The sequence below is a fragment of the Pristis pectinata genome, chromosome 12 (assembly GCF_009764475.1).
Source record: "Pristis pectinata isolate sPriPec2 chromosome 12, sPriPec2.1.pri, whole genome shotgun sequence".
In the NCBI taxonomy this organism is placed as follows: Eukaryota; Metazoa; Chordata; class Chondrichthyes; order Rhinopristiformes; family Pristidae; genus Pristis; species Pristis pectinata.
Window position 1 is genome coordinate 4,285,627 of NC_067416.1, and position 19,267 is coordinate 4,304,893.

Sequence of the window (19,267 nt, forward strand, 5' to 3'; positions counted from 1 at the left end):
GCTCTGCCTTTCAGTACAATCATGGTTGATCCTCTATCTCATACAAATCAACACCATTTCCTGTACCTCTTGATGCATTTAGTGTCTAAAACAAAATCCATCAATCTCTTGAATATTTTCAGTAATTTGGCCTCCACAGCCTTCAGTGATTTAAAAATTCCACATGTTTGCCGTCCTATGAGAGAAGACATTTCTTCTCATTTGCATACTAAGAGATGCCCCCTCGCTCTGGACCACCCATCCAGCTCCCCATAAAACCAGGGGAAATATCCAACTTGACAAGACTATTATAATATTCTATGTCTCAGTGAAATCTTTCATTGTTATGAACTCCAGTAGAGGCCTAGTTGACCCTATCTTTCCTCATATGATCTCACCATTCCAGGAATCGGTCTGGTCAATCTTCATTGCACTCCCTTTGTGTTATGCTTTCTTGGGTAAGGTGACCAAAACTTTGGTATTTTCCAAGTGTTATGTTCTCACATTCTTTCTAATGGATTCTAACTTTTTGTTCCCATAATGTCAGGCTAACTGGACTATAGCTCCTTGATTTCTCCCTCCTTTTTTGAAATAGTAAAATAAGGTTACATTTGGTACTCTCTAATCTGTAGGAACTTTTCTGTAATCTATACATGACAGACAATGAATGCATCCGCTTTCTGCATGGCTATCTCTTTTAAAACTCTGGAGACTTATTAACCATCAGTTAAATTTCTTCTGCACTGTTTTTAACTAATACTAATTTCCTTTAATTCCTCCATGTCATAAGTTGAATTTTACATGGTAGTATTCTGAGTACAGAGAAGGATGTAAAGAGGCTTCAAAAGGATGTAGACGAGCTAAGTGAGTGGGCGAAAACATGGTAGGTGAAATGTAATGTGGCAAAATAAGAGGTCATCCACTTTGATCTACAAAACAAAAATGCAGAGTATTTGTTTTGAAATGTTGAGAGATTGGGTAGTGTTGATATTAAAAAGGGACCTATGTGTGCTTGAAAGCCAAGAAGCAAGTGCAAAAGTTATGCTAGCATTTATTATGACAGGACTTGAATGGAAAAATAAGCAAAGCTTAGCATGAGCATATTGTGCCTGGTTGAAACCACGCCTCGATTATTGTGTACACTTTTGGTCTCCCTGCCTAGAGGAGTACAGCAAAGATTCACTAGATAGGTTCCAGTAATGGTGGGTTTGCTATGTGAGGGAACGCTAAATAGATTAAGCCTTGGTATTCTCTGGAGTTTAGACGAATGAGAGGGGATCTTGCAAAACTTTTACAGGGCTTGACGTGGATGTAGGATAGCTGTTTCTCTAGTGATGAGTCTGGAATCAGGGGCCTTGGGTCTCAGAATAAGGAGTAGGTTGTTTAGGGCCGAGATGACGAGAAATTTCTTCATGCAAAAGATGCTGAATCTTTGGAGTTCTCTACCACAGCGGGCTGTAGAGGCTCAGACAAATGGAGATTGATAGATTTGTGGATATTAAGAGAATAAAGGAATATGAGGATAGTGCAGGGAAACGGCACAGGTAAGTTTAGTCCAGAGCTTGATGGACAGGGAATAAGCACGCAGGCTGGATGGCTCACTTTTGCTCTAATTCCTTATGTTGTCATGAAAGGTGGCATTTGTGGCCATGCAGCTTGTCCTCTCTCCTGATGCTCAGGTTTCTTGTGTTGGTCTTAATCTTGTGAACTTCTAAGAGTGTGATTTGTCTGATATTATGAATTTCAACTTAATGGTCGATTTGGGATGCATTTATTTTCCAAATTAAAAGATGCTAAGTTGGTAATTTTATATCTGAACTGTAGATATTTATGAGACATGCAAGTTGTTATTTGGCTTATTGCATTCAAGCTGTCTGTGCTCTTTTGTATAAACTGACTCCTCAGATCTCAGTCCATAGCCTTGCAAAAAAGCAAAGTTTATAATTTCCCTTTTAATTCATTTTTTCTTCACTTTCTTCTATAATTCATGTATAATATTTGTTCTGAGTGTTTTCTGAAACTACTTGCCTCTGATGCTGCTACAAGCAAGTTTTTCATTGTACCCGTACCTCACCGTACTTATTGACTTTTGCCAATTAAGTTGCATCTTATGTCTTCTAGTTATTAATCCGTCTTCTCAGGAAGTAGATTCTTCCTGTTCACACTGTCTGGTCCTCTCTTCATTTTATAACTTAACTTAAATATCCCCGTGGTCTTTTTTGTTCGAGTAAACAACTACAGTTTGCCCATTCTCCCCTATAATTAAAGTTATACAGATCTGTTAAACTGCTCAGGTGAATCTCTCAAGTGCAATGGCATCCTCCTTGTAATGTGATCACCACAACTGCGCATTGCTTAGCAATGCTCAAACTGTGAAAGCATGAACCTCCTGCTCTTGTATCCCTACTGTTATCAATAAAGGTAAAACTCCCAAATGCCACTTGTTATCTACCTGTCCTGTGAACCAAGATTCTCCCTGTTGCTCAGTACTTCCTAGTAGTTTACTGTTTCTCATGCATTCCTTTATCTTATTTGCCTACCTCAAATCCGATACCTTCAGGACAGAATTGCACTTGTAATTTTGAGCCTGCCAACCAATTTTTACTGGAGTAAAATAGAATGATGATCCCTTCTCCAGAGAATCCAGTACTCAAGAACAACCACTTGGATTATGACTGCTTTCATTGGAACCATAACCTATATGAGTTCTATGCTTAATGTAATTTTGCTGTAATTGTTTCTGTAACAATACTAAAATTAATATAAAAAGATAGAACTTGCCATAGTGTAAGATTTATATTGGTGTTTTTTTTTATCTACTTTGTAGTAATTGGAAAAAATATCAAGTATGCAAGCAGTGAATTTCTTTGGTTGGTTGGTAATCTTGGTTGGTTAATCTGTCTTCTCAGGAAGTAGATTCTTCCTGTTCGCACTGTCTGGTCCTCTCTTCATTTTATAACTTAATTTAAATATCCCCGTGGTCTTTTTTGTTCAAGTAAACAACCACAGTTTGCCCATTCTCCCCTATAATTAAAGTTATACAGATCTGTTAAACTGCACAATACTCACCCAACAATGATAAACAAATTACAGTTTGCTATTGTTAAAATGTAGTCTGCAACATTAAATCCTAATGTTCTGTACAAAAAAATAAAGCTATGAAAGAGTTGGATGTTATAAAGAGATAGTATGTAATAGAGTTTTGTTAAATTGGTTAGATATACCCAGCACTTTTGTAAACGTGCAATTATGATTGTATGCTCCACATTTACAGGTGTGAGTATTGCATTGGCCATGATTTCAGTTCTCCACATCCAACCAAAAATAAGCAAGTTGGAAGGGCAGTTAATTCTAATGTTTCACATGAGCATTAATTAAAATTGATGGTTGAAACTTGGCACTTCTGATCACAGTACAGACAGTGGAACTGAGTAGAGGTGGGGCCTTCTATGTGCTTCACTGGATTGTTGCAGAGAACAGTAATGCTGTATTGATTTGAAAATTATGGATTTACTTGTGATGTTATTGCTGAGAATTTATGGTACAGTAACACTGCCTTACTTGCACTAATGGTTTGTTCATTAGAACAGAGTCAAATTCCAGCAGCCCAGAGCTGGTTACATTTCTTGATCTTGCACTGATAAATTTTAGAATTGTGTGGAGTGTCACATCAATAAAATGTATTCTGATACTTAACGATGTTTGCTAGGTGGAGAAAGTTAGACCCTTTTTCTATGCCTTTGTTGTCAAAAATTGATCAGTGTAGGATATAACTCTGTTTTTGTGGGGGGTGGGGGTGGTTACTTAGTTTACTATTGAAGCAACAACCCTTTTAAACACCAAGTCTTCTGATGGTGTTCTTGGAGCTGCACACTGCTGAATAAGCATGGGCAAGTTGGGCCGAAAGACCTGTTGTTGTGTTGTATGACTCGATGCTCCTTGTGTGAATGTCATCTGAATGTGGAGGAGGAGTAATTTCACTCCTCTTAAATCCATGCATTTGCAATTTACATCAATGTTAACTCTGCTGGGTGATATGATCCTTCTTAACTCAGTGGACTGAGGTGATTTTGCTGCACTTTTGTCATGATGACACGAGGGTCATTGACTTGCATAGTGAGACTGTGAGCACTTACGTACATTGGATCTCCTGAAGGTGCAGGTTCAGTGGGAGAATCTCCTACACGAACAGTGATTTGTAAAAGTTGCTAGTTGTATAAGGTACATCAGTTAGTCGGGAATCGTTATCCTTTTACTTTAGTTGCTCTTCACTATATGCAGTTGGACATGCAGAAAACCAATTGTCCATGAAAACGTGGGTTGACAGGTCTGCTGCTGCGTCGATATCTCGTATTGTTTCCACCGACTGAAGGCAACTATTACATGATAATTACTTCTCTACTACAACAGTAGATGCCATTAGGCCTCATACCCAATATCAAATCAAAAGACGGCACTGTAGATAAGCTGCTTTTCTTTGGCAGGCATGGAGAAAGAGAGTGGGTGGAAAGGCTGAGCGATGAATTTCAGAGGGATTTATAAATGAGGATGAGGATTTTTACCCACTGTCATTAAATAAAAGTCACAGTTTTGTTTAACTCACCCAACAATGATAAACAAATTACAGTTTGCTATTGTTAAAATGTAGTTTGCAACATTAAATCCTAATGTTCTGTACAAAAAAAAATAAAGCTATCAAAGAGCTGGATGTTATAAAGAGATAGTATGTAATAGAGTTTCGGTAAGTTGGTTAGATATACCCAGTACTTTTGTAAACGTGCAATTATGATTGTATGCTCCACATTTACAGGTGTGAGTATTGCATTGGCCATGATTTCAGTTCACTTTAATCAAAGATGCAGCTTTTGCCACAAACCCACTTCCTTCCTGAATGGAAAAGAAGAACAAATTTGCATATACATAGCACTTTAACATCTTCAAGCTCATTCCCACTCGCCTCCCATTAGATCTATACATATTGTAACTATTATATCTCTGAAAACAAATGCAGTAGCTGATAAACTTGTGGTGCTGGTCGGTGAACATTAGCTTGCACAGCAGAAGAACTCCTTGGGCTTGAAGTAGTGTAGCAGATGTTTTGTGCAACTAAGCACGGCAACATGTGATATTAATGGAACAGTGAAGTGTTAAAGCTGGCCTGTCTTGTTCATCTTGGCTTGAGGCTTCAACCCACAACTATCTGCTGTCAGTGAAGAAAGGTTGCTGTTAACTACCAATAGAAAGTTAAATTAACTTCTTTTATTCTTCACTCATTTTATTGTAGAAAGGTAGGAGTCTAGACTGAGTTGATGCTGTAGCATATGAAGCAGAAACACACACACACAGCCTCTGTGGGGAGAAAAAGCAATTTTTCAGCATCCTGTTCTTGATCATGCAGTTCTGAATCCCATCCTGGCTAATCAGATCGAGGTCCCCTTTATTCTGACTCTGAAATAAGATTCAAATATTCTTAATTAGTTTCCCAGTAGGCAACTTGCCATTTCCCTTCCACCAACCTCTCTCTCCCTTGCCCCACCCTAAATTCGAAACCTACATCTGAATTAGCATTTTCTACAAGACTGATATATTTAAAGAAAGCTGAATGAACCCTAGCCCAAATTTGTCATTGAACTGGCAATTCTTTGCCTAGTTTGGGCACAGTACAGCATATTTACATTGATTTTAGAAGGATCATCCCCATTCCTGTTTTGAGGATTAGATGCTGTGTGTGGATTACATGCTGTCTATGTGGAGACTAAGCAGGTGTAGGCATTGAATAGGTGACCTTTCGTTCTCTTTCTCACAGTTGTGATGGAAGGGGAGTCCTGACCGATGAGGGAGTAGATAATGTAGAGTCCTCTTCCGAATGAAAAAACATGATGCTGGAGGAAGTCAGCAGGCCTCTTCCATTTCCACTTGGTCTGTCACAATGAGTGTTTAGCTTCTGATAAGGTATCCTGAGTGAGGCGGTCAGGTGCTGATGTGGAAGGTGGCATAACTGTATAAGCATATAAGCATAACCTTGAGTTTTCATTTCCTTTTTGGCCTTCGCTTGTTGCAAGTTGTAGTACATGTTTCGAATGGAAATCGCCCATGCTAGGGTGGCAAGCTCTAATTCTACCACCCCTCTTCTTTCTCCTTCCTCCCCCCCCACCCCAACCTCAGCAGCAAGGCTAAAGTTCCACTCATGACAGAAGGGTGTATAGTGGCATGACTTGTTTATGCAATCATAAATCAGCATAAAATATAGTTGAAATATGTATATTTAAAATGGCATAAAATTTGTTTTTATGCCCCAGTTCAAAGACTTTAGTTATCTCTCTTGAACATTGTATGTAGTTTTGTCTCTCTGTGTGAACTTCCACAGGAGATCAAAGTACATTGTAGTGTGGTGGCTAGTACTATACATCCACAAACCTAACACCACAGTTACTATATAAAAAGCATGGCTAGTAATTGTGGCCTATTTTGAAAGTTAAATGTTATGTAATCAGTTATAATAAGAACTTGCTATGTAAACCGTTTCCTGTAATGCTGTGCTTGCTGACTCTGGCTGCTGCTTCACACTAACAGCACTGCTCTGAACAATCTGCAATGCTATAAGAGTGCCTGATCCTTGACTCAATTATGCTGTAGCCCATCAATGTCAATTGAGATGTGTGCTGTTGGAGAACAGTTAATGCGAATAAACTGTGGCAATGAATTGCACCATTTGGTGTTTCTTCAATTTTGCATTTTCCCGGAATTTAAAAACTGGGAAGTACTAGAAATACATAGAAGGTCTGTTGGTACTTGGAAAGAAAGTATCAGTTGATTCATATGGGGATGGTAAGAACATTTCCTGCATTCTTCACATTTTATATTAAAATCAAAGGAATTCTGCAAGGGAGTATAATGAGTAAATTAATTCGCGGCTCTAATATTGTTGAAGAATTGGGAGTCTGGTACATACTATGAAATATTAACTGTATTCTGTTTTCCTCCAGGTGTCATCGATGGGAAGTGCACTGCACTGGAAATTGTAGAAGCATTAGGGTAATGCAAACATCATTCATTTTTCAGTACCTGAATGAGCCTTTTCATAGTTTGGGAATGGTGGAGCCATGTTTAGATCGTAGTCCCCAATTACACTGAAATAAAAACCAGAAAATGCTGGCAAAAGTCAGCAGATCGGACAGCATCTTTGGAGAGTGCAGAGTTAATATTTCAGATCAATGACTTTTCACAGGAATTTGGACAAAAGTCATTTTCATTTTTAGAAAAACTATTGTTTAATGCCGAACTACATTTGGTTGATTTTATTTTTCAACGAATCAAGTGTTGATGTTGGCTATTATTACTTGAGTGTTGAATTTTCACTGTATACTGAGCAAAAAAGGGCATTCAATCAATGTTAGATTAGAAATGTACAAATATATGGGTAAATATGTACAGAGGAACCATAGAACCGTGGAACAGTACAGCACAATAAGGCCCTTCGGCCCACCATGTTGTACCGACCTTTAAACCATGCTTAAGACTATCTAACCCCTTCCTCTCACATATCCCCCTATTTTAAATTCCTTTACGTGCTTATCTAACAATCTCTTGAACTTGACTAATGTACCTGCCTCCACCACTGCCCCAGGCAGCGCATTCCATGCACCAACCACTCTCTGGGTGAAAAACCTTCCTCTGATATCTCCCTTGAACTTCCCACCCATCACTTTAAAGCCATGCCCTCTTGTATTGAGCATTGGTGCCTTGGGAAAGAGGCGCTGGCTGTCTACTCTATCTATTCCTCTTATTATTTTGTATACCTCTTATCATGGGATAGAGGTATACAAAAGTAGGCCATTCATTCTTCAGTCTGTTCTTCTGCTCAGGGCTGATCTATACCTCAGTTTATTGGCTCTTGTTGCAGGCCAACTGATCCCCTTATCCAGCAAAACTCTGTTGGTCTTCATCTTGGAAAATTTCAATTGCCAGCTCTTGCAACCTTTTGGGGAGCAAGTTTCAGATTAATTGATTTCATTCCCAAGTAACCCAGCTCTAATCTTAAGGTTATAATCACATCGTTCTTGATTTCTCCCAGAGGAAATTATCTATCAGGTCAAATCCCTTGTAACATTTGAAATACTTTGATTAGCTTGCCTTTCAATTACATGCTTTATAGCAGTCCATTTGGAACTGAAATGAGGGGGAATTTCTTCACTCAGAACATGGTGAGCTCACATAGCCATAGAGGTTTAGTCATTGATTGAATTCAAATTGCAGGTTGCTAGATTTCTGGAATCAAACAATATGGAAAAAGAGCCAGAAAATGGTATTGAGAGAGAAGATCAGCTATGATCTTATTGAATGGAGGAACATGCTCAACAGGCCATGCCTGTGACTGTTCCTATCTTTTGTGTTATGTTCCAGTGCTTGCTGTTGTCAAGTGCATGCTGCATCTGTGTTGTTTGGGATAAGATTGGGTTTGTGTATGGTACTTTTCTGCTGTTATTATGTAGGTTCACATTACCATTTGGATGAAGTAAGATTGCTATCTGAGGAACTATTTCAGAAAGAGTATGCTTCTTTAGGAAAGGTTGGGAAGAAAAGTGTCATAAACCTGAGGTATTTTGTAGGCTTGTATTTATCTCATACTTATTATGTCAGTGGTGATTGCACATTGTTATATAATTGGACTAGTACATCAACTGGATGCATTCTAATTGTATTCCTGTACCTTTTAATTGGTAGAGCAAGTTTAACAAATCCTGAGCCACGAACGAGAGGTCGAGGGGTGCACCTCCTGTCTCAGGTTCTTTTGCTGTCTTATTCTTCCCTCAACCAAAAAGAAGGTAAGAGGTTGTTTCCCTTACAAGTTGGGAAAATGCTAAATGACATGTTTTCAAACTTGAGATACAATATTAAGATACCATACAACTTTGGCTGGCATGGGGAAGGCAGGACAATTGTTCTTTCTTGTGCCCTAAGCAGCTCAAGCCCTGGAATGAAATTTACTAACTACAACTTATGATTAACACTGTTCTTATCTTGTGGCTGTATCTAAAGTTTTAAGGTTTATTAACCACTATCTGTTATTTAGATGTAAGGGTAGAATTGTTTGTCAAGGTTCTGGGAAAGCATTTAGCAATTTGGAAGTTGAGAACTATATTCCCACGATGTGAAATTGAAATGTGAACTTGCAGACTAATTAGTTGAAAAACTGAAAGCAAATCTTCCAAAATGAAGTTACCCAAACTAGTTCAGTCATGTCCTGTAGCCTCTATCCAGATTCCATAGGATTCCAGTGGCCATACGATGATTGACTCTCAGTACTCACTGGAAGTCATTACCACTCAGATGTGCTCTCTTGGGGGGGGGGGCTAAAAATAGGAAATTGCAGCCCTGCCAGTTTCATCCACACCTCTTGAAACACAATTATGAAACTAAAATTATGACTTAAAATTTACTTCTTTTTCAGTGGAGGTACTTGTTATCTTTTATATTGATCGACTGAAGGATCATCACTTTATTACACCTTATGTACTGCAAGGATTGAAAGCCCTGGTAAGGATTTTTTTTCAATGTTTTGTGTTCAGTAAAGTGAAGATCATTATTGCTTCATTTTTATCCAATTTTTCCCCACTAATTATTAGAAATAGACTTCCCAGATCACATCCAGCTCAAGTTAGAATGAGATTAGTTTTCTGTTCCCTTGCTTCAACCAAGCCTCTTAGCCACAACCTCATGGCCCAGGTGCACTGTGGTGATAAGTCTAATGCTGTGGTGAGATACATTTCTGCAGCAAAAAAACAAGGAGAAAAATGTGTTTAAATGTGCTCTGGTGCTGGTCGGTGATCTCTGGATGAAACCTTCAGCACTGTTTCTGAAAGTTTATTTGTGCATTTCAATGTACTTGAAACAGTTTGTTGGTTTTGGGGGTATGAAGTGTTTTGTGTATGCAAATGTAAATTTTTTTTAAACAGTTTTGCTTAAAATGACATGATTAGCACAGAGGCCGTACACATTAAAAATGTAGCAATAGTTGCTATGCAAGATCCTCTGTGGACCACGTCAAGAATGGTGTGTAATGCCTAGAGGGCACTGTCCTATCAAGTCTTGAGCAGGGGTCAAAAACTTAATATTCAAGTTCAAACACAGCATTCTGAGGACATGCTGCACCACAAAGTAATGAAAAGAGAGAGAATTAGTTGCAGAGTAAAAGTATTCATGGCTATGAGGAGACACTAGACTGCAGATGCTTGAAGTATGGAGCAACACGCAAAGGAGCTGGAGGAACTCGGCGGGTTAGGCAGCATCTACGGAGAGATGGGCAGTCGACATTTCGGGTCGAGACCCTTCATCTTCCTTGCCTGCCTATCACCCCCCTCACCTGGCTCCATCTATTGCCTGCCAGCTCTTGCTCTACCCCTTGGAGGGATCTTTTTATACTGGCTATCTCCCCTCTTTCTTTCTAGACCTGATGAAGAGTCTCAACCCAAAATGTCAACTGTCCATCTTCCTCCATAGATGCTGCCTGATCCGCTGATTTCCTCCAGCTCCTTTGTGTAATGGATATGAGGAATTAATTAGCACAGTTTTACAGCAGAAAGAGATTATTCCTTTATTTCTCCCTTCAGGAGCACAGTGTGTAGCAAAAATAAACCAAGGAAAGGTTAAGATGATCCATTGACAATAAAGAAATTAGAAATTTAAAGATGACTTAATTAGAGTAGAGAAGACTACGAAGGAAATTAGCAGAATTGAAACTTGCTGGGTGAAGGGGTCAAATGTTGAAAGCAAGTTCGTATGAGGAAATTGGCAGTAAAGAGTATAATAGTTCTGGAACAAGTTAGCACGGAAGGAAATTGATGTACACTGTAAATGAGGTATATCACAACAGCATAAACTTTGGAAGGGTAAAATGAGGGATTTAACTTTGCAAGTTCTGGTGATGGGTAATCTTCGCAATATGTGGACCAGGATCCTCCTCATTTTGAGGCTTTGATGCCTTTACAAACTAAGCGCACCCCCCCCCCCCCCCCCCCAATGTTGAAATGTGTGATTCCTTCCTACAGAGAAAGTGCCATTTAACTTTCAGACATAAAGGAATTTGTATGAAGAGCTTTTGCGTCACTTGCGCTTCCCTTCCCATCATTAAAATGTTTTCATTTGCATATACAAACAACAAAGCCAAATTGTGATTCCAGTCTACAAAAATTCATTGTTTGCAATGACAGCTCTTGCTGAGTCACAATGAATGATGGATAAGTTGTGGATCTGAGTGCACTCTGTTAACGCCTTTGTGTTCACTCTGTTAGATACAAGCCAATGTCTGTGAAATGCCTCACAAGAAGCTACTCATTGACTTGGAAGTTTGAAATTTACAGCTTCCGATTCCCCTCTGATTTGATTTCATTTTACATGTAGCGCCAATTACCTGGGTTTGCCTATTTCTATGAACAGGTTTGTAACACAAAGTCTAGATTGACTTCAAATATGGGGAAAAAATGTTCCAACACTATTCAGTGCTCTGGCTATGAAGTGCTTTGATTAACTCAACACCATGAAGCGAAATATAATGCACACTGGCTATGGGTCACTTTTTTATTAATTAGAAGCAGAATTTCTGGCTGAGTTTAGTTCTTTTTTTCCATCTTGTATGGAGATTGGAAATCAACTTATCCTATTTCTCCATTTCCATGTCCTTCGCCACTGCTGAGATTCATTAGCATCATGTATGTAAGGGACCACCATTTCTTACAACCCTGCCTTTTGGGTGAATGTGAGTGTTATTGACAGGACAATTATTAATTGACCATTCTGATAGTGTGTGAACCTAATTCAAAAGATAGTTAAGAGCCAATCACATAGCTGCATCTATAGGAACAGTAGCTTTCCTATCCTAAAGGCAGGAGTGAATTGTAGTGGTTTTTACGTTAATTTGATAGTTTCATGAGCATTGTTACTCATTAATTCCAGGTTTATTTAGTCAACCGAATTTAAATTTCCAAACTGCTGTGGTGGGCTTTGAACTTGTCTCCAAATTCGTCATCTGGCCCTCTGAATCAATAATCCAATTACACAACCGTTTTGCTTCATATCCTACAGCCTTTCTTCAGTTAGTTGTTGCTGCAAGCCTAATATTTAAAAAAAAATTGGCACAAGGTATCCTACTGTTGGATGAGCACCAACTGCATCATTGACATCAATGGAGGGCTATGTAAGTTTAACTGTCTTCTGTCCAGTCTTGGCGCCTTGAATAATTTCCTTATCTCCATCCTTAGAGCATGAGTTCCGTTTTGCCAGAAGGGTTAGCCGTGGCGGTTTTGAAGGCATTGTTCCAGGAACTACATGTTCAGGTAAGTGTCAGAAAATCCTGCAAAACCCAAATACTGCTGATGAGAGAAAACCCAGATTAATATTTCTAGGTCAAGGCCTTCAGAACCCCTGCTGGGTTGAAGAACCTTTCTCTTAAATATAAAGTTTGGAGGGGTTTTTTTAATTACTGATTTTTTTTTTAGCATGTGGATTTTCTCCAAACATTGTTTTTTCATATATACCAGAACCAGAATGATTTTGTTCTATAAGTCATGTCTATTGGACCATTGAAGATCTTTAATATGATGAGAAGTGATTTGTGTGAGGTATTATAGGCCTTTGTTATGGAGTTGAGTGGAGGCTCTGATATCTATGTCGGGTACAGGATGGAGACATTGGAGACGAGTGTGGTGTATTTAACACATGCTTTTCTTTCCTCCTTTAGTCTCTATTGCAGTCTGATAGGCAGTCAGTATACAGCATAATCACCAATTTCATGGACACCAGAGAGCAAGGTAAATGTTTTAAATTCCCATTTCATTTGACATTTCCTTTAAAGGAACTGAGTAAAATAGAGGGCTATAGGTAAGCCTAGTAATTTCTAGGGTAGGGACATGTTCAGCACAGCTTTGTGGGCCGAAGGGCCTGAATTGTGCTGTAATTGTTCTCTGTTCTATGAAAATCAAAATTTATGGAGAACAGGCAGAAAAGTAGAGCTGAGGCCAAGAGGAGATCCATTATGGAGACACAAGAGACGGCAAATGCTGGAATCTGGAGCAACAAACAATCTGCTGGAGGAACTCAGCGGGTCGAGCAGCATCTGTGGAGGGAAATGGACAGTTGACGTCTCGGGTTGGCACCCTCCATCTCGACAGATGAAGGGTCTCAGCCTGAAATGTTGACCGTCTATTTCCCTCCACAGATGCTGTCTGACCCGATGAAATCGTCTAGCATTTTGTTTGTTGCAAGAGATTCATCATCTTGTCGAGTGACAAAGCAAACTGAAGGGGTTATTTGTCACCTATGTTCCTTAGTAAAGTAATTTTTTTTACAGTACACTGTTTTGCATATGTGTCCAAGTAGATATATCGAAGTAAAATAAACTCTCCCTCCCATATTCTTTCCCTCCCCCCGGTTAAAGCAACCAGCCTTTTAATAAAAGATTTCTTGTCACTATAACTTTAGCTGATTTGTCTTTTGGAAGACCTCAAGCCTGTATTGTCACTCATTTGGACCTCAACCTCTGTTACTTCATTTTCCTCAATAATCTTTCAGAGAAGTATCTGTTTTCATTTTTTTTAAAATGTCAGTTGCCCCTCAACATCCAGAACCCTCAGTGAGCAAGTTTCTTTGCATAAAAATTATTTCATCATTTTATTCCTAAAAGGCCTGAATCGAGTTCAAGGAATCTGTCTCTTTTTGCCAGATTTTTCCCACTACAGGGAATAGTTTCTCTGTATCTACTCCTTCATTATTTAAAGCTTGTTAATATCACCTCATCAAAGAATGAACCCTAATTTATCTTAGATCTTCAACCCTGATGTGATTCTAGTGAATTTGGAATGTACCAACTCTCAACAAAAAATGCACTTGCCGTAGGCCAAAAGCAGAAAGCAATTCCCGAGCTATGGTTTAACCAGTTCTTCATACAAATAATTCTCCAGACAAATCAGCTATAACTTCCTTTTGTACTTCTGCAATAGTTTTTAGTTATGTACTTGGGTGGGCACCAAAATTCCTGTTGGATCTTGTGCAGTTCCTGGTTTCTTGCCACTAAGAAAATATTCTGATTTTGGTTTTGATCAGATCCAACACTTCATGACGTTGAAATCCAATTTGCCTTAATTTTCCCAGGTTGGCTCTAGATTAACTTTATCCATTTTGTAACCACCTTTTGCTATCTGCAAATCTTAATATACTCCATAGCTGGTGATTGGAAATGGAGTGTAGAACCAGGACCCTGGTGAGCCGTGTGCCAAATTGTCAGAATTTCAGAATAGTTAGATAGTGGGTTATTGGATTTTTACTGCGTAACTCCTCTTAATGTTGAAAATCTGAGATCTGGAGCCAGGTCTGTATAAGAGTGTAGACACAGGTGACTGCAGGTTCTGGAATCTGGTGCAACACACAATATGCTGGAGAAACTCAGCAGGCCAGGCAGCATCTGCGGAGACAAACGGAGAGTTGACATTTCTGGACTCTGTCCAGATGAAGGGTCTCAACCTGAAATGTCGACTGTCCATTTCCCTCCACAGATGCTGCCTGACCCACTGAGTTACTCCAGCTTTGTGTGTTGCTATATAGGAGTGTCTTCAACTGGTTTATTAATGATTTTTAGGGAAGAATTGTTCTGGGCTGTTGATGACTCCAGTCACTTGCATGTAGCTAACATCTTAACTAATACAAATTTTGGTTTGTGTATGATTTTTTTTTTCCCCACAACCACAGTGATTTCTTCTTAGCCACTTTTTTTTATATCCTCCATTTTGGTGTCCCTTCAGGGTTCAATAGTGAGCTGTGAACTGTATTTCTTAGGGACTTTTGCACAGTGTAACACTATTTCTTACTCTGGGCTTAGAGCTAAAAGGTTTGGGAGCTGATTTCACATATGGCTTTATTCAAGCGATGGATGGAGAGAAGGACCCAAGGAATTTACTACTGGCCTTTCAGATCTCCAGAGACCTCATCGTTAATGACTTTGACCTTGGTAGGTATATATAGGGGTAAATCATACCTTTGCTTGCACTGTTCAATACAAGTTATGTGTGCAACTCAAAATTAAGTCATTTCAGATTCACAATCATTTTAGTATTGGGGTGGTTCACTGTCAAGCAGGCTATCAAAGCTGCTGTTTGGGAGCTTGAGTTGTCTCTGAGACAGGTGTAGCTTCTGTTTTAATTCCCCTCTCCTACCCCTCTCTCAGGACATCATTGTGTTAATCTCTGAATTGGTAGGCATGCACCATGGTGTAGAACTGAGCCATGCAAATGAGAGTTCACAGGATCCATGATAGGTGATTTCAGCTGTTGCAATGGGATGTTGCTGGAGTTGGTTTTATTTTTGTATCTTGAATAGGGGTATCAGAGAAAGGATGAATGAGGATTCTTGCTCCTGGGAGATAAGCAAAATGACCCATTTAAGATGTGGCTTTTTACTAAAGATAAGATAAATGCATTAGATGTGTCTGTATGGTTAAATAACCCGACATGAACTAAACTCAAGCAAGAAGAGTGGCCATTTGAGCTTGTTTCTTTTTAAAGTATGATTTTTCACTATATGCACCTTTCGTGACCTTAAGGCACCCAAATTCATTTTGAAGCCGTGAACTACTTTTAAAGCATAGTCACAATGGTGATGCAGGAAACACTGCCCCAATAAATGCTGCCATTCTCAACACTGGGGGTGTGAAGATATGTTGTTTTTAAATTCTTGGATAATCTATGAAAACCTTTAAAACAAAACTGCAGGTGCTGGAAATCTAAAACGGAAACAGAAAATGTTGGAAGTACTCAGCAGGTCAGTCTGTATCTGTAGAAAGAGAAACAGTGAGTCGGAGTTTTAGTCCAGTTTCAGGTCTGAGACCTTTCCTCAGAATGTTTTTGTATTAGTTTTGTCTTGAGTCATCTGTCTGGTGCATATTATATAGAATTAAGTTATGAATAGGTGCAATTTATTGAGTTGCTGTATGTTTTAGTTTGTCTCTGCATAGCCATTTGGCTGCAGTATGTGCTATTTATAGAATGCACTGCAGTTATTTGCCTAAGCTAATCTGATATTACCTCTCAAATTTGCAACATCTGCCACCAAGTAGGACAAGGGCAGCATGGCTCACTACCACCTTTGCAAGGTCACATAGGGAAGTGCAATACGTGGTGCTCTTGCAAATGGCACCTGAAAAATAAATTAAAATTAAAAAAAAAACATTTATTGCTATCTTCCTATTTTCAGGGGTCTTTGTGGAGGAGCTCTTTGAAGTCACTTCATGCTATTTTCCAGTTGATTTTACACCAGTAAGTCAATATTTTTGTTGTTGTTCTAAAAAAAAGTTAAATGAACAGAGATTGTGGGAACCAGCAAATTATGTTACTTTGTTTTGTTAAGAAAAAAATTGTTATTAAAGGACAGTAGATTTCTGGCAGAACTTCATCCTATTTGATGAATATTAGGTTACGTATGATGCTTGTGTTGTAGTTCCAATAATAAGTAAAGAGAGAACTCTTTCATGCCAATAGTCAAGGTATAGTGAAGAGTCTGGCCAATGGGTAGTTTCATGGAGTGACCTTTTCAAGTTTGCACTTCCTTTCCATCATTTTTGAACGTTTGTGTATACATGTACACGGTCAAGTGTCAAACCTTGGGAGAAGGGGAGACAAAAGTGGGGCCTTTGAGCCTTGGAACCCTATTAAGACATGAATTGGTGGCTTGTAGTGGACTCCAGATTTCAGCACCATGTTGCAGAAGGGAAAAAAGGTGTTACATTTCTTTTGAAGTTTAAAGGGAGCAGTAGTTCTAAATTTTGAGCAAAAGAAAGTCATAAAATAGAACGAATTTGAAAGGGTGGTGTTTGGGGTGTGGTGGGGGGGGTGGGGAAGTGGTGGGGCTAGTGAATAAATTATTGAAGTGAGATGGTCCCTGTTGCATGGAATCTCAAGGAACCAGCTGGAAGAAAAGATGAACTCGACTGGGGGATGTTTAAGTGGGTTGCATTGCACATTACTATTTTAAAAACTGACTTCACTCTTGTCTATTTGCAGCCTCCGAATGACCCACACGGAATATCTCATTACGATCTAGTGCTGAGCCTGAGGTCTGTTCTTACTGCCACGCCTCGGTTTGCAGAGGTATCTCCAGAGATGTAGTACCTTGGCTTTGATGCATCTCTTCTGTGGAGGTGTAAACATTGGTGACCAGCATGTGAACTCTTCAATTACTACTTTGGCTTTACCTATTATTGAAATTGTACAGCACAGAAGGACTTTCTGTCCAATGTGGCTCTGCTAGCCCTTTGAAAGAGTTACACTATTGTTGCTCCTGAGATCTTTCCCTAAGTTGCTGTAGATTTTCCTTTTCAATTATCTATCCAAATCCTTTCTGAAGTTACTATTGGATTGACTTCCTTCACCCTATCATATTTCCATATAATGCAGAAGTAGTCAATTTTAGACCACCGAGTATTTCTCAGCTCACAAAGACTCTCAGCTCTGTATCCTATTCTCCTCACATTCCCATCACTCTTCCTAGACTCACACACTAAGGGCAGTTTAGTGGCCAATTAACCTACCAATCCGTACGTCCTTGAGATGTGGGAGGAAACCAGAGCACCCTGAGGAAACCATTGCAGTCTCAGAGAGAATGCAAACAATAAAACTACACTCCAAGGTATTAATAATTCCAGGAGGGAAAGAAAAAATAGTCAAAAAACATAAATTGGTGAAGTGCTCCCTTCTCTTAATGTCACAACCAGGCGGAGATATTGCATGGTGTTGCAAACCAAGCTCACCTCTCCCTTCCTCGTCTCACCCTTTCAGCATTTCCCTCCTTCAGAGGAGAAAATCTGTATTTAACTGGCCTGAATGTGATTCCAGACCCATCAATGTGGTTAACACTAAACTCTCTACTCAGTTCTGTGGTAGTTAGGGTTGGACAATAATTGCTGTCAGTCCCAACAATATCCACGTCCTGCGTGTGAATAAATTTTAAAAAGAGGCCCCATTCATAAGGTCATGGCTTTTGTGATCTTGGCCTCAACCCACTTGAATTCTGCTATTGTCCAAAAATTTTCAATGTCTAGTTTGAATATATTTAGTGACACCCTCCACAGCTCTCTGAAGCAGAAAATTCCTATGAGTTTACTTGTCTTAATTTAGTTTTGTACCATTTTCTGTCAATTTGTTCCTTGCATACAGTTCCTATTGCCACTTCTAGTGGAGAAGCTGGATTCAGATGTTCAGAGCTCAAAGGTGGACTCCCTTCAGACTCTGGTAAGTGAGAAGCTCAGTTACTGACATTTTACAGGTGGATTTCCTGTGGCATTGCACATCTGGTACTCTGAATCTGGGCTGTGATATTTGGTTATTAACCAGGTTTATCCCTTTCTGACTGCTGTTCTAAATGAGTAAATCAGGATAGCTTCAACTACATTTGAACCTACGTGGGATGGTGGCTCCAATTGCGGAAGCCAGTAGTTTCAGTTAAACCTCTGGCTTTGCATTTTGACCATGTGTTTCATGTTGCTTTAAAGATGCAAATGACCTTTCATTCCAGACAGGAAGCCAGCAAAGGAGGGCACTAGAATATGGCCATAGCGAAGTGAGACAAAAATAGAGGTCAGAGTTATAAAGGAATGGATCAAAAATATGTTGCTGGAGGAATTCAGTGGGTCAGACAGCAACTGGTCCAGTCTAGAAAAAGGGTTTCAACCTGAAAAGTTGACTGTCCATTTCTCTCCACATGCTGCCTGACCCTCTGAATCCCTCCAGTAGCTTTTTTTTTGCTCCAGATTCCAGCATCTGCAGTGTCTTGTGTCTCTAAAGGAATGGAGTCTGTCTGTATAATGAAGGTACACCTGAAAGGAAGGTGAAGCCTAGATGCCCTGGATTGTGAGCTACCTGTAGAAAAGTAATTGCTGATGTAATGTTTCTGCTAGAGATGGGCTCTGGCAGAGTATGTACCTCCATCTCTTTCTCTCTGGTGGTATAGTGATTTGTGTGTTAGGGCAAGGTTATTGAATCCATAACCTTGATGTAACTCCTACCTTTTTAGTTTTGGTACCATAATTGACCTCTCCAGCTGCTCATGTATTCCCTTATCAATGTAGGACTCCTTTATTAAAATGGTTGACAAAGAGACTTGGTGGTTGGGGAGGATTATTTCTGCTCTACGGTATATTATTCCAAGGAGTTTTTAAGTGGGGGCAAGCACTTCTGTACAGTATGAAGTGGGGCACCTGCTGGAATGAAAAAGTGGTTAGATTGCTGGAAGGAATCTTGTCATGAGC

At 39.4% G+C, this 19,267-nt stretch overlaps 1 protein-coding gene across 1 annotated transcript in view; it reads left to right on the top strand.

Moving 5' to 3' along the window:
* mms19 (MMS19 homolog, cytosolic iron-sulfur assembly component) overlaps positions 1–19,267 on the top strand; it is a 60,078-nt gene that overhangs the window by 3,176 nt on the left and 37,635 nt on the right. Inside the window, exons 3-11 of the mRNA XM_052026857.1 lie at positions 6,966–7,014; positions 8,704–8,804; positions 9,431–9,516; positions 12,237–12,311; positions 12,716–12,785; positions 14,849–14,977; positions 16,219–16,280; positions 17,025–17,111; positions 18,177–18,251. Coding sequence (XP_051882817.1) covers positions 6,966–7,014; positions 8,704–8,804; positions 9,431–9,516; positions 12,237–12,311; positions 12,716–12,785; positions 14,849–14,977; positions 16,219–16,280; positions 17,025–17,111; positions 18,177–18,251 — 734 coding nt within the window. The remainder of the gene's footprint in view (positions 1–6,965; positions 7,015–8,703; positions 8,805–9,430; positions 9,517–12,236; positions 12,312–12,715; positions 12,786–14,848; positions 14,978–16,218; positions 16,281–17,024; positions 17,112–18,176; positions 18,252–19,267) is intronic.